This window comes from Phascolarctos cinereus, unplaced genomic scaffold (genome assembly GCF_003287225.1).
Source record: "Phascolarctos cinereus isolate Bilbo 61053 unplaced genomic scaffold, phaCin_HiC Scaffold_3;HRSCAF=262, whole genome shotgun sequence".
Classification (NCBI taxonomy): Eukaryota; Metazoa; Chordata; class Mammalia; order Diprotodontia; family Phascolarctidae; genus Phascolarctos; species Phascolarctos cinereus.
The window spans coordinates 205,040,710-205,056,273 of NW_027555736.1; the positions used below are offsets into that span (position 1 = coordinate 205,040,710).

Sequence of the window (15,564 nt, forward strand, 5' to 3'; positions counted from 1 at the left end):
CTTTATGTTTGACTGCAGTGATTTTTTCTTTAACCTGGAAACTTGGGATTTTGGCTATGATATACCTGGCAGTTTTCATTTTGGGGTTTCTTTCAGGAGGTAATTGGTGGATATTTTTAAATTTCCATTTTGCCCTCTGGTGCTAAGAGATCTGGACAAATATGTTTTTTTCTTTTTCTTTTTTTTTTAAAGACTTCTTAGGATAATGGGATATCTAACCTCTTATTTTGGTCATGGTATTAACACAGTTCAATGATTGCTAAATTTTTTTAGGTCAGATTTTTCTTGAGATACTTTAGATTCTTCTGTTTTTCTCTCAGCCTTTTGACTTTGTTTTTAATATTTCTTGTTGTCCCATGGAATCACTGGCTTCTCTAATTTTCAGGGAGTTCTACTGCTTGGGCAAAGGTGTGCTAAGCTATTAATTCCCTTTCCATTTTTTTCTTCCATAGCTCTCATTTCCTTTTTTTTCTTTCATAAAATATTAAAAAATTTTTTGAACTCTTGTTTCACTGTCTTCCAGAAATTCCGACTGTGTTTGTACCTAAGCTGTGTCTTGCTCTAAAGCACTGTTTGTTAAAAATAGTCATTCCCTTCCTTGCATTTTTATCTTAAGTGTCTCCACACCACAACAGTTCATTAAGGGGAGGGACAGAGATGGGGAAGAGGTTCTTTTTTTCTTTGCCCATTTTTCCAGCCTATTTCCTAACTCTGGATTTAATGTCAGCACTGAGCTCTGTTATATTTCTGGAAGAAAGGTCTGGACTGTGAATTCCCAATTCATGTCCTGTGATTTCACTGGAAGGGACTCTTAGTGAGGAACTCCCTCTACCAATGCAGATCAGGACCTGCTTTGTCAAAGGACAAATTATAGTCTTACAGTGTTGCCTAAGAAACTGACACATTAAATAATTTGCTATGGGTTATAAAACCACTATATGTTAAGAGATGAGAATTGAATCCAGGTCTTCCTAACTTTGAGGCCAGCTCTCCAACCACTAAGCCATACTGCCTCTTGTCTGTGTTTTCTAAGAGGTGTGCATAATAACAACTATTTACATCTGCATTTCAGTTGTTGTGCACTGCACATGGTTATTTTTTTAAACTGTGTTGAGCGTGCTATTGATTGCTTCTATGGACTATTGAGGGGTTTAATGGCTCCCCATAATGGCCATTTTTTGTATTTCCTTTTTTTAAACTTATTTAATAGAGTGTCTTCTAATTTTCATCTGAGTTCCTTGACTTTTTTCTTCTCAGGCTTTTAAAAATTTTTATTTTTGCCATTTTTATTTTATTTTTTTGGTGAGGCATTTGGGGTTAAGTGACTTGCCCAGGGTCATATAACTAGTAAGTATCAAGTGTCTGAGGCCAGATTTGAACTCAGGTCCTTCTGACTCCAAGGCCTGAGCTCTATCCACTGCACCACCTAGCTGCCCCCTCAGGCTTTTTAAAAAAATGATCAATTCTGCTCAATAGAGGCATGGGGCTGTTTGCCTTAGGCCCTGGTTGTCTGGCATCCAGCCCAGCCCAGTGGTGTGAAAGAAGGTTCTCTACTGTGACAAAGTAGGATGATAATGGAGAGGCTTGTGGAACAAAGCAATCTGGTGCCTAGCAGCTGCCTTAAGAGAGTGATCACCGGGAATGGCATGTACACTAGCCCTTTAGGCTGTAGAGAGAAACTGGTAATGGGAAATAGGTATGACTGCTATCAGTGATGCTCTCCCACAGCTGGAAGGCCCTAGTCTTTTCCCTTTGCAGCTAGGCTCACTAAAGAGAGAGGCAAGAGAGATGAAAGCTCAATTGAAGAGCATGGAGTCACAAGCGGAAGAGAAGGGTAAAGAGTACCTAGACTTAAAATCTACTCTGTAAAGATTCATAGCGGGGGGGGGGGTGTAATCTGCGTCAGTAGATGGAATACCCACATAGAAGAATCACAGACCCTGATGTAAAGAATTAAGTTTGTAAAGGACAGAGGTATCAAGGTAGAACTAAAAACTAGACTTGGGATTTCAGATATTTCAGTTCAAGTTCCAGGTCTCCTAAGTGCTCTTTGTTTTCTCATATGTTAAGATTAAGATAATAATATCTTCAGTTATTTGTATAGTATTCTTATCAGTAATCACTAAGAAAATGGATATAAATAACTCTGTGCCTATAAAGCAGGATACAAATGTGTTCCAAGTGAAGAATTGCAAAGAAGTTGCATAAAAGACATCGGAGAAAGGTATGACTGGAGAAAAAAGTCTGACCCATCAAAATGGCAGAAGTGATATATATGATGGATTGGTACAGTCTGTGTGCTCCATTAATATCCACATAACGTCAAGAAAACTAAAGAATGTTTCATATCATGTTGTGGTTCATACCTGCTGTGGATTATTTATAGAACAGGAGTCACAGAGGATGGGTAGACATGGATGGATTATAATTTGTATCACTGAAGAAGTATCTATGTGGATGAAATCACAGAATTAGTCTAACCATTCTGGAAAGCAATTTGGAACTACATTCAAAAAGTCTTAATACTATGTATATCCTTTGACTTAGCACATACCATTATAAGACCTATACCCTGAAGAGATAAAAGAGGACAATGACTCATATATACTAAAAAAATTTACAGCAGTTTTTTGTAGTGGCAAAGAACTGGAAACTAAGGGAGTGTGCTAATCAATTATGGAATGGTTGAACAAACTATGATATACGAATATAACAGATTATCATACCATAAGAAATAATGAATGATTTCAGAAGAATCTAGGAGACTCATATGAACAGATGCACAGTAAAAAAAAAACCAGAAGAAATGATACAATAATAACAATCTAAAGGAAAAATAGTTTTGAGAGACTTAAGAACTCTGATCAAAGTAATGATAAATCATGATTCTACACCAGGGCTTCTTAAATTTTTTCCACTCATGACCCTTTCAGTGCTTCTTGCACTGTGGGGTCACGACCTCACAGTTTAAGAAGCGCTGTTCTAGAGGACCAATGATAAAATATAACACCCAATTCTGAAAGAGGTGATGGATTAAAAAGCGCAGAGTTAAGACACAGATTTTCAAATACAGTCAATCTGAGAATTTGTTTTGCTTGACTACTCATCTTCTTAGGAAGATTTTTACCCAACTAGAAGGGGAGAGGAGCTTCAATAACGCATATATTGGCTCAATGTGAATAAAAGTTTTCTAAACATAGGAACTGTTCCAAAATGGAATGGGCTGCGGGTGGGGTGAGAGAAACAAGCTCCCCAGCATGGGAAGTCTTCAAATAGAAGCTATGAGAATTATAGAGAATTACAGACAGGTTTAATGACTGGGGTAGGACTGTTATCACCTATGAGGTCCTTTACAACAATTTTATTATTTGATGATTTTAAATTAAGGAACTTAATAGATTTAAATAAGTTTCTTATTAACAAGGTCAATGATTTATACTTTAATACTGTATTATGAAGTTATAGGCACATGGTAGGGCCCTCAAATATTTGGTGACTGATGGATAAAAGTCCCTAAATCATTCTCCTCTCCTTCCCCTCAAATTGCCATAAAACAAATGTTAGAAGCTCTGGTTTATTTGTATGTGAAAGATTTAAAAATCTCACACAACACTGCAGTTCTGGACAAAAATGCCTTTGTTGAAGATCTGTAACCTTCTTCTGATTTATTTTTAGATGCAATAACAAATTCTGGTGGGAGAAAACTCAGATAAGTATTAGGTAGCTACAGTTAAATAGCTAAACATTCACACCCTTAAAAATGTAAAAATTAACAAACTATTGCAGCTACCTGGATCCAATCTTCGCTCTTGACAATCAATTCTCCACATTACTACCAAAATGATATTTCTAAAGCTCAAGTCTGACCATACAACTTCTCTGCTCATGAAGATTCAGTGTCTCACCACTGCCTTTAGGATAAAATACAAACTCTTCACAGTTTGGCATCTGGCTCTTGTCTATCTTTCCTAGCTGATGATCTATTATCCCCTTTCAAATGCTCTCAACTCCACCCCAGATACCTTATTGTTCCTCATACTCTTCAGCCTTTGTGCCTTTTCAGTCTATATTCCATACCTGTAATACCCTTCCTCATCACCTAGGCCTCCTGGAATATCTGCCTTCTGTCAAGTCTCAGCTCCATGAGACCTTTGCTGATTCGCACCAACCTTGTCTGATCACTATACCTTTTTGTCTGTGTATCTTGTATCTGTTTATGTGATTATGTTCCTATTTCCTGAGTAAGAACGTAAATTCCTTGAGGGTAAGGCCTGCCTCACTTCTGGATTTGTATCTCCAGTGCCTAGGGACAATGTTGAGCATATTAAGTAAATAAATAAGCAAAATTACTACATAGTTCCAAAAATCAAGGAGGTTGTAATTGAACTGGAAAGACAAGACCTGGGCAAACCTGACATAATCCTAAAGACAGTTTTGCTGTATTCAAATGCAAATATTTTGTATATTCTTCTACGTGTATATGTAGTCTCCCTTGCTAAATGTAGGCTCTTGGAGGGAAAAGACTGTTACGTAATTTTTTTGTGTGTAGTCAGCAACAGCACAGTTCCTGACACATAACAGATCTAGATGTTTGCTGATTTTAGTTGTCTGATTCTTCTGAAATGCAGATACCATGAAATTAAGTAGTGAGTTTCCTCTGGAGCTACCTGTACAACTATGGGCAAATGCCTTAACTTCCCTGAGCTGCCTCTTCTATACAATGAGATGACTGCACTGAGTCTCTTCTGAAATTCCTTCCAGCTCTAGGTCTATAACCCTAAATATATACAAACAACTAAAAGACAATTTAGGGGCAGGGGTAGGAATTAGAAGCTGACAGGATGAGGAAAGGTAGGTGGTGCATAAGCTAAGGTTTCAAGGACACTCAAGATTCTAGGAGGAGTAGGTGAGGGAGACATGCAGCAGTGCAAAGGCAGGGAGATAGAATATGAAATACCATCTATGAAGAACAGCATGAATGTCAGTTTGGCTGCAGTGCAAAGTATGTGAAGGGAATCATAATCAGGTTGAATGCATAAGGTACAGCCTGGTTAAGAAAGGCTTTAAATGAGTTTGTATTTGATCCTGGAGGTCGTAAACTAGGGCACAGGCTATGTGAATAGGGAGAAAGTAAAGGATTTTTTGGAGGCAGATTTGGCAACTAATTTGATACAGGCATAAAGGAGAGTGAAGAGTCAAGGATGACCCCAAGGTTATGAACCACAATGCCTAAAGACAGATGTCCTCAACAGAAAATCAGCCAGTCACTCACTAAGCATTTACTAAGCACCTGTTATGTGCCAGGCACTGAGCTAGGTTCTGGGGACACAAAGGTAGGCAAAAAGAAAGCCCCTGCACTCAAGGAGCTAATAATCTAATGGGGGAGACAAGATGAAAAGCTATATACAAATATTATATGTAGAACAAATAATGAATAATTAACAGAGAGAAGGTACTAGAATTAAGGGGAATCAGAAAAGGCTTCCTATTGAAGGTAAGATTTTAGCTGGGACTTGAAGGAAGCTAGGGGACCCAAGAGGTGGAGATGAACATTCCAGGCATGGGGACAACCAGAGAAAATGCCTAGAACTGAGAGATGGAGTGTCTTGTTCCTAGAACTGCAAAGAAGCTAGAGTCAGACTCCAATGGAGAGAAGTAGAGGGAATGGGGAAGATGTAAAAAGACTAAAAAGGTGGGAAGTAGGGAGAAGATAACATTATGAAAGACCTTGAATGCTAAGCAGGGATTCTGTATTTGATCCTGGAAGCGATAGGAAGCTTCTGGAGTTACTGAGTGGAAGGAGCTTAGCTTGTACTTGTGCTTTAGGAAAATTACTTTGGTGGCTGAATGGAGAATGAACTGGAGTGAGGACAGATTTTTATGGCTGGCAGCACAACCAGCAGGCTGTTGTAAGGTTTGAGGAGATGAAGGCCTGTCCTGGTGTGGAAGCAGTTTTAGAAGACAGAAGGTGACATTATCAAGAGACGTTACAAAGGTTAAACAGACAGGCCCTGGATGGTATTGCCTTTATATAGTAATATGAAAATTTGGAAGGGAGGAGGGTTTAGAGAGAAAGAAAGTGAGTTCAGTTTTGTACATGTTGAATTTAAGATTTCTACAAGGTATCCAGTTCCAGATGTCTAATCAAAGAAGGGAAGTTTGAAAGAAGGATGAATTTTGGAGAATGATAATCAGTTCTATTTTGGACCTGTTGCATTTGAGATGCCTATAGGACATGTACTTTTCAATATCCAATCATTCTTCTCTACAACTCATGTAGGAACTCAGTAGAAAGACTAAGGTTATTTATGTGTGGATTACATCCCTAATCAACTTCTGATATAAGGAAAGGTATCAGTCGGACTTTCAAATTCAAGGAATTATATCAGTCAAACTACAAACAGCCCTTGGTATGATTTACTAGTAATGTGAGAATTAGTCTCAGATTTTTACTTGGAAAGAGATATCTAGCAAGTGATTATACGGTGAGATATTTGTTGGAAGAGAACTGCTTATTAATATTAGAATATCTTCTATTTCTCAGTGCATTGTAAACTTTAAAGTGTTACATAAAAAAAGTGTTACGTAAAGGTCATCTATTACTGATTACATTTTTCAATTCTTTCTTTGTCAAGATGTTACAGAAGCACAGATTTACAAGAGGGATGCAAAACTATCATCTAGCTTATTTTAATTCATTATTCGGTACTACTCCAGTTGTTGTAATGGTCTGATGTGCAATTTGTATCACTAGATTTATTAAAAATGATTCTGTTTATTATACTATTCATAACAAAAGTGCAGAAAGATTAAGGAAGTATCATCAGTAATTCTGAAGAGTACAATTTTGTACTAACAGTCTCCCATGTTTTGTCATGTCTTTGTATTTCTACAGGCTTCCTCCCCAGGACTGGGATACACTTCTTCCTTTTCTCTGCATATTATAATCTCTCTTTTAAAAGGTCCACCTCCGAATCTTTCTCTTACAACAACTCCTGCCTGCTCTGTCTCCACCTGAAAGCGATCTCCTCTGTCCCTATCCCATATGGCCTTGTTTTATATTTGGGTGCAAGTCATAGAATCACAGAATTTCAGGTTTAGAAGGGCCCTCAGAGATCATCAAGTCCAACTTGGACCCAAAAATTTTTACTTTGCTGCAATACCTGACGTAGTATTTAGCCAGTCTTATATACTTTTTATGAAATTAGGGTGTTTAAAGGAGAAGACAATTTTATTTTTCATCTTCGTACCTTAGTTTTTCATCTTGGGTTGGGCTTGAATATTACCTCTGCTACTGACAATCTTATATGACCTTGTACTACATCTCCCTTGCAAATAAATGTGTATTGCTATAGGCAAGAGTACCCAACTTCAGCAAGTGGACTTTGGCAGTAGCCAATTTTATCACTGTGAATTTTTCACTTTGGCCATGCGAATTTTTTTTTAAACTATCATACTGAACTATCCTACATCATAACTATATGCCAGCATGATCACTGTCAACAAAAGATAACAGCCATAACACATAACAGAAAATTATTCTTTAGCATCCTTGCAACAAGGGTATGCGTAATGCTTATTTTTGCCCACTTTAGTTAACCAGGCAGACATTTGACTTGGAAAATATATAATTCTATCCTTGTCCCTATTTCTTTCATTCCTAGACACTACTGAAACTAGAAGCTGTCTAGATTTCTTTTGGGTGCTCGTATTCATTTTGGGGATGTTAAGGTACCACGAGCAGATTCTGATCTAAATCAAATTTGTTTTTAGAGAGCTGGGTTAGAAACCTATGACACATAGAGGACAAGTGAAGCTTTAAAGTCTACTGTATTTATTTCTACAATTCTCTCTCTCTCTCCATAACAGTCTTCAACTCTTATGTATTTTAGAAGGGGAAAAAAATGACAATTTTAGGATGGGAAAGAAATGACAAAATAATTAATCCTGACATAATCTGTAGAAGTGCATCCCAATATCATAATAGTGATTCTAATTAAGATGCAGCACTGTCAGGAAACTAAGTAACAGGTCACATGGGTGTGTCTCAAAACACTAGTTACAAAAATACTGCTCAAGGGCTCATTATTTGCAAACCTGCTTTACTTATATATGGTATATACTTACATTTATATGATACAAGCAGTGTTTGTAGTGAGTCAAATTAAGGCTGAAGCTAAATGTGATGAACACAGCATCACTAACAAGTCAATACTACCTCAAGCTTTGCAGTGCCTAACCTGCAATTTGATGCTATACTATTAATTTTCTAAAAGATAACAGACTATGAAACCATGCATACTCTGACCAAGCACTACTAAGGTTGTATCCCAAAGAGATTTTTTAAAAAAAGGCCTATATGTACAAAAATATTTATAGCAGCTCTTTTAATGGTGGCAAAGAACTGGAAATTAAGGGGATGTCCATCAATAGGAACAAGCTGTTGTATATGATTGTGATGGAATACTATTGTAATACAAGAAATGATGAACAGGATGCTCTTAGGAAAATCTGGAAAAGACTCATATGAACTGATGCAAAGTTAAATGAGCAGAACCAGGAGAACATTGTACACAGTAACAGCAATAACGTATGATGATCAACTGTGAATAACTTAGCTATTCTCAAGAATCAATGATCCAAGACAATTCTGAAGGACTGATGATGAAAAATGCTATCCATCTCCAGAGAAAGAACTGATGGAGTCTAAATGCAATCAAAGCACACTTTTTTTAAATTTATTTTTTTTTTGGGGGGGAGGGGCTGGGTATCTGTGTTTTCTTTCACAAAATGACTAATGTGGAAATATGTAAAGCATGACTGCACATGTATATAACCTGTATCAAACTGCTTACCTTATTAATGAGGGGAAGGAGTGAGGAAGGGAGAGGAGAAAATGTGGAACTCAAATTTTTTTAAAAAAGAATGTTAAAAATTTTTTTACATGTAATTGGGGGAAAATAAAATATTAAGTCATTAAAAAAAGATAATGCTGAGTTGGGTGGTTTTCCCTTTCATACATTTGTCTATCATTTTGGATGTATTTCCTCTTTTAAAGTCCTATTCTGATTGCCTAATTTTGAGATGAAGATGATCCTGGGGTCTCAAAAGTTATGACAGCACAACTCAACCTTTGGCAGGTTTGGCCATATTTGTAAAAAGGCTTGATTTGATAAGTCTAGTCATGGCCTGTCATCCAAGAAGCAGTCTGGCTAGGTTCAAAATGTCTAACTGTGATAAGGTTGACCATTTTTGGCAAAATGGGACTGGGATCTATATTGGTGGTGGAAGTGCTCCCAATGATGAAGCCAAACTTTCAACATATACTAAAAAAATAATAATAATAATAATAATAATAAATTCATGTCTATGTAGAAAAAAATTGCTTACATTCTCCTAAGCACAACAAACCAATGATTTAGAAAATCAGCAAAACATTGTGTTTAAGTTAATCAGAAGATAAATGTGTGGAACATGACCATGATTATCTTCTGATTGACTTAAACTCAATGTTTTGCTAATTCTGAAAATCATTCGTTTGTTGTGTTTACGTGAATTACGCTTCTGGGCGCTAGTGTAATTATTCTTCAAGGTCTTTTAGAACTGAGTCTTTAGAGTTTCACTAACTCAGAAGATTATTATTTTCTAGATTCTTTATTGCTTTAATGCATTATTGCTTTAAGCATACCTTAATAAAGGGGATTTAAAACTCACTTTCCCCATATAGTCAAGAGGTTAAATAGATCTAATAAAATGGCCAAGTTCTTCTACTCTGTAATTACATGGCCAATAGCTAACATTTATATAGTGATTTAGGATCTACAAAGTGATCTTATTTGATCCTCACAACTGTATGAGGTAAGTGCATTATCTCCATTTTACAGATGAGAATATTGAGGCTGAGACAGGTTAAATGACCTGTGTGCCTAGGATTACACAGCTATTTAGTTAGTTGAAGGCAGGATTTAAACTCAGGTTTTCTGGATTCCTAAGTTAACAACTTTATTCACGTAGTAAGATGTATATATTGGGGAGGGCGCTCAAAAACGTCTGGAGACCATGAGTTTGGAACTGTGAGAAGTTAAATGATTTGAGAAAGGTCACTTAACCAGTGTATGTCAGAGGTGGGGCTTGGGCTGAAGTCTTCCTGGCTCTAAGTCTACCTCTCTATATTCTGCCACTTCTCATTCCAGAGAAAGGTAAATGAAAAAAGATATAGGATACAATAAAAGCAACGTGAAATGCTTTATATCAGAATATGTACATGCATAGTTGACATTTTGGTGCTTGTTATGTAGATCTGGGTATCTTAGTGTCTTCATGATGTTGTCTCTCTCTCTCCCCAACTATCATCCTGACAATTTAGTTTATAAGTTTGGTTTTTTTAAATATGTCTATTTTCTTAAAATAAGTCATATCAGTATGTTTAGGGAAAGGATGTCAGAAAAAAACAATCCAGTGTCTCAAAATATTAAAACAGCATCTACAGGGGGAAGGGAAAGCTTTTGACTGAACAATTTTACCATTTTTAATTCAACTAATCTTGTAGTAATGAAAAATTTCAGTATTTAATTTTTACTTTTACAATGATACTATTAGCTGAATATCTTTAAAGTTGTTTTATAGTAAAATGTTACATAAGGATGGAACTTAAGAGTCTAGTAAAACCAAGCTGTTCAACCTAGTACACATCTTTTAAATGTATTTAAGAAATTTAAGAATTTAAGAAAGTCTGAAATTTATTTGTATTTATATCTGAAAAAATGTAAGAAAGTCTGAAAACATATTGAATTTTCAGACAGTTAAAATAAATGTATTGTGATTTTCTATTTTCCCAGGTTAAAAATTAAAAGTCAAGTTTTTTCCTTGTTGTAAAAATTAAGTATATATTCCAACACAGCTGCTATGGGATGGAAGGAGAGGGCAATAGCAGGAAAGAGAAAGAGTCCTAAATGACAACTTCCTATCCCTCTTTTTTTATGTACTAGGACATAAAACACTACAGTATAGACAGAAAGGAAGAATATTAATAAAGGAATTAGGGTCAAGGGATCCTTGGTTAAAATATTTACTAAGAGCTGTACCTAAGCTACAATTTTATTTTAAAGTTTTAAAAATTATTGTAATTTGGGGCTCCATTTCTCATTTTTTAAAACAGCAAATTACAAATGTAAAAATACTCTGGTCTTATTTTTATTTAAATATCTCAAAGACTTCAGAAATGTAATACTTTGCCTTTCTGGTAATGACACAAACTTTTAAGTTTTCTTTTGTGGTGGGTGGAATCTACTGAGCTAGCTTATTTCCTAAAGAATTAACAATGTTTTTCTACATTCTTCTGAAAAAATTCTAGTACAGCTGTAGTCTTCTTTAAAAAAAAAAAAGTAAAAGCTTTATTTTCAGAACACTTTGAGTTGACAATGTTATACTGTGGAAATAATTTTTAAAAAGTAATAATAATGAAAAAATTTTAAAAATAGTATTTTAAACCTACCCATGAACAAACTTGCTTATCTACTTTTATTCTCCCAAATTCTTAAGTCCTTTTTTTTTGGGGGGGGGAGAATAACTTTGGTGTTATTGTTACTGATATTTTGATATCATCACATAGTCTCAGAGTTGGAAGTGAATTTGGAGAGCAATTTAATCCAATGTACCTGGAACAGGAATCCTCCTTCTAAAAATGCCTGAGAGAAGTGGTCATTGTTAGTCTGCTTAAAGATCTTCCATGATGGGAACTCATTACTTAGTGAAGAAGTCCATATACCTAGCTTAATGATTTATCTATAGTCACTTAAATTTACGTTGGCAAATCTGATTTTGTTTAAATCTCTGCTTCTTTAATACTCTCCAGATATCATCTAGGGTGGTTTTCAAAAACATTTCCAAACACAATATGGTCATGGAAATATAAACATACAACCTTTAGTAAAATTCAAGATTCTCTTTAGTTCTATGGAACGATATCACTTTTATTTCCCCTCATCCATTCATGTACAGAACTAAAAATTTTAACAATATACCATAAACATTCAGTTAAAATCCTTCTGGTATAGATAAAAGATGGCAGGCGCTTCTAGTATGGTCCCTTGCCCACAGTAGGTGTTCAGATAAATACTTATTATTCAACCAGATAAGCTTTATATTTTAAAAGATAAAGGAATTTAAGTTTAAACTTAGGTCAGATTTGTATCCAATTTATTAATATAAATTAACCATGACACTCACTTAAAAAGTTAAATTAAGTAATGGCTTAGAAGAAAATATAAACAGATAAGGGCCATGGGCATCCTCAAGAAGTACTACAACAAATTTTTGGAACTTTGGATATGTTAAACTTCAACTTTCCTTTCAAGCCAAATATTTCCTACTGCTTAATCACTGGAATTCTGGAGAGCACACCAAGGGCCACACTCAGCCTTCATACTGTTGCAGATGGCAAAGTTATAAGTGACCAGGCCAAATCATAGTGCTAAATGTCATAAACAGAATTTCCTGAAGTCATGATTATTTAAACTAGAGTTAAATATACAAATTACAAAGAAAAATATGTGCAACTACTGATTTCTGACAAATTTGTTTTTCATGGAATATTTATGGAAAATTAAATATATTTCATACCTTGTGCAAGCATGTTAAATTCCAAGAACAGTGCTATGTGATAAAGCTCCATTGCTTCTTCAGCCCTAGTCAAATTTGGCTTTCCTGCTACCAGAGCCTGAACTTCACTCAGACTCCCCACAGAAGGGCTGCAGTGCAAAACTGAGAGGTCAACTACATCAGTATACATACAGTTTAAAATAACTTTAGCATATTTTTTTGGTATAATGGACTCATCTAGTATAATTCTAGTGGGAGTCCGCAATGTTCGGTCTGTAATTTCTTCACCAGTCCGTATCCTCCTTTGTAATAAATTTCGAAAAAATGGAGACCGTGCTGAAATAACAGCCTTGTGAGCTCTAAGCTCTTCATCTAAACAGTTCTGGTTTCCCACAAAAGCTTCAACTAGTTCAGAGTCTGACGAAAAACTGAGGACAACATCATAGTAACACATATAATCAAATAGTCCACGCATATCTACATCAAGTGAATTTGGTGTTCCAAATTCTTCAGTGAGCTGCACTAGTATATCAACGTTCTGAAATCTTGAATCCTCCACTCCAAATTCTCCTGTGTAAAGATAGTGTAACAAGGCAGAGAACATGGGCATGTCTATACCTGCTGTATTGATGTCCATTATTATCTCTGCTCCATACTCTGGGGAAGAAGAAAGCAGGGTCTTAAAGAAGGGACACCTTGCTGCTAAAATGGCGCGGTGCACAGGAAAGCAAGTTTCTTGAAATATTAAGTCTACATCCGTACAATACTTGTACTCATAAAGATCAGCCATATCTTTTTGCAGTGTTCGAGCTTCTGGTCGGGCCAAGCTGGCTTGCAGAGAAAGCTCCTTCAAGGCCGATGTTCCCTCGTATTCCTCTACTAATGCATTGACATCTCTTACATCCCACCCGAGAGGAGTTCTCGCATCTGCTTAGCATGGTCGGCAGAGCGGCTGGATTTCCGACGTTTAATAAATTTCTTCTTGAGGGTGGCAAGGCCAGAGGTTTTCTTTTTCTTGTCTTGTGGCTTCTCATGGCCATGGTCAAGACTATATAATTTTGATTCACATCCATAGCCTTGATGAGAATAGGATGATGTTCCTAAAGCAGAAAATAAATAATTAATGAAAGCTGTCTTCCCCTTTCTTTTCCAATATCATCTTATTTTCAGCAGTCTTTTCGATTATTAACCTCTTTCATGATAGAATTCACATCACATTTACTTAAAGCAATTTTTTTTTAATTTTAAAAGGGAAACCAAATCTTGGTTTTAGTAGTAGCATAGTGGCCTTTTTTTGGTTCTAATAACAACTTTTCCATCTCTTTTATAGTCAACAGTGATAAATTTTTATTCAATAAATCATTAACATATTTGCTAATCTCTGATTGGGCAGATACTATCTGGTTCACTTTCGAGGCTGATTATATTTGAAATTTAAGATTTAAATAGCTCTACATGTGCGTAATTAGTAAAGGGTTCACTCTTAGGGCTGTGTTTATGTAGATAAAACAAGTATATTTATATCATTTAACCATAAGTGGAGATTTTCACAGCATAGATGTGGCAATGATGACTGGCAAGTACAGTGAAAATAGCCAAAATGAATGGCCAGCTATCCTCTAACAGTCCAACTAGTATAAAAATTATACAGACAGAAGCTGAGGCTTCATTCTTTAAAAAAAAATATTATAACTTTAGAGGAAATGTTTAATATATAGCTCAATACTCATCTATTTAGTCTCTGCTTAAACAGTTCTACTAAATTCACTAAAGAACACTGTTAGAAAAAATTATTGAAGTTACCTATAAATGTTTGTTGGGCTTGTGGGTTTCCCCCTACCCTTGGGGAACATGAATGGGGATAGTTAGATGCATTAGCACCCATTTTCTTCAGTCACTCAGGCATTTCACCTGCTGGCTCTTCAGAGGACAATCCCACAATCCATTTTGAGCCTTCAACCCTGGATCCAAAAGCCTCTTTTCATCCATTTCTTAAAATCAAACAAAAATCATTACATTCATTTTTACAAAAGCATGTTTAAAATTGCACTTGAGAGAAAATATGAACATTTGCTGGAAAAATGCATAAAGTTGCAAGTACCTGCATCTGGGGTCAAATTATGGTTACAGTATTACAGGAGGGTAAAGGGCTAGAAGCTAAACGCAAACACATAATTAAATCAAAATGATAAATTCATGCTAACTGCATTTTTTTTAAGCTGTAAAAAAAACCCCAATGTTAAGTTAATGAAGAGTAATGAGTTAAGCTTTTGTGGGTGAATCTGAAATTTCATGAAAAAAATTACCTGGCCCAAAAATAACAACAAAACAATTTTGTGAATTCATAGACATGTTTCCTGAAGTCCCATAGCCCCCAAAATTACAATTTTAAGCAATACAGAAAACACTTAAGAATTTCCTGCCATAAATAAAATTAAGTATTAATAGATTTTCATGCATATATATACACTCATGTTTAAAATAATCTTTCATCTATGTCTTTAGGCTTTTTGTTAGAAGAGTAGGGAAGGAAAAAGTGTTTAAGAGTAAACTCTGAACCTCTGAGCTATTTGTGTTACAGACATTCCATAAGAAATTCTACGCTTTAAACATCTATGATTTTATTGATGTAGATGCTTTCTCTACAGAGGAATATTACAAAGTCTCTGTGCCTGGGTAGGCAGGTGGTCTCTGGGAGCTGATAGACCCACAAATTTGAGCCACTATAATTCAGGCAGACTGCTCTTCAGGACAGTCTGTCTCCAAGATCATATTCCAAAGCCTTTCCAGGTTGGATAGCTTTTAAGTACCCAGGGTTCCCTCCACATGACATATGAATAGGATTTTAGTGGATATCAACAGCATATATTTATAACATACCATTTATAATGCTTTTATATCATTTATATAATTACCCCCACTTGAGGAAAAAAAATATTTTTAATGAGTACTTCTTGCATACTT

General features: G+C 35.6%; 1 protein-coding gene across 1 annotated transcript in view; it reads right to left on the reverse strand.

The window, feature by feature from the left end:
- BTBD7 (BTB domain containing 7) overlaps positions 1-15,564 on the reverse strand; it is a 95,691-nt gene that overhangs the window by 43,973 nt on the left and 36,154 nt on the right. Inside the window, 3 exon segments of the mRNA XM_078151417.1 lie at positions 12,622-13,512; positions 13,515-13,700; positions 14,404-14,591. Coding sequence (XP_078007543.1) covers positions 12,622-13,512; positions 13,515-13,700; positions 14,404-14,485 — 1,159 coding nt within the window. The 5' untranslated portion in view covers positions 14,486-14,591.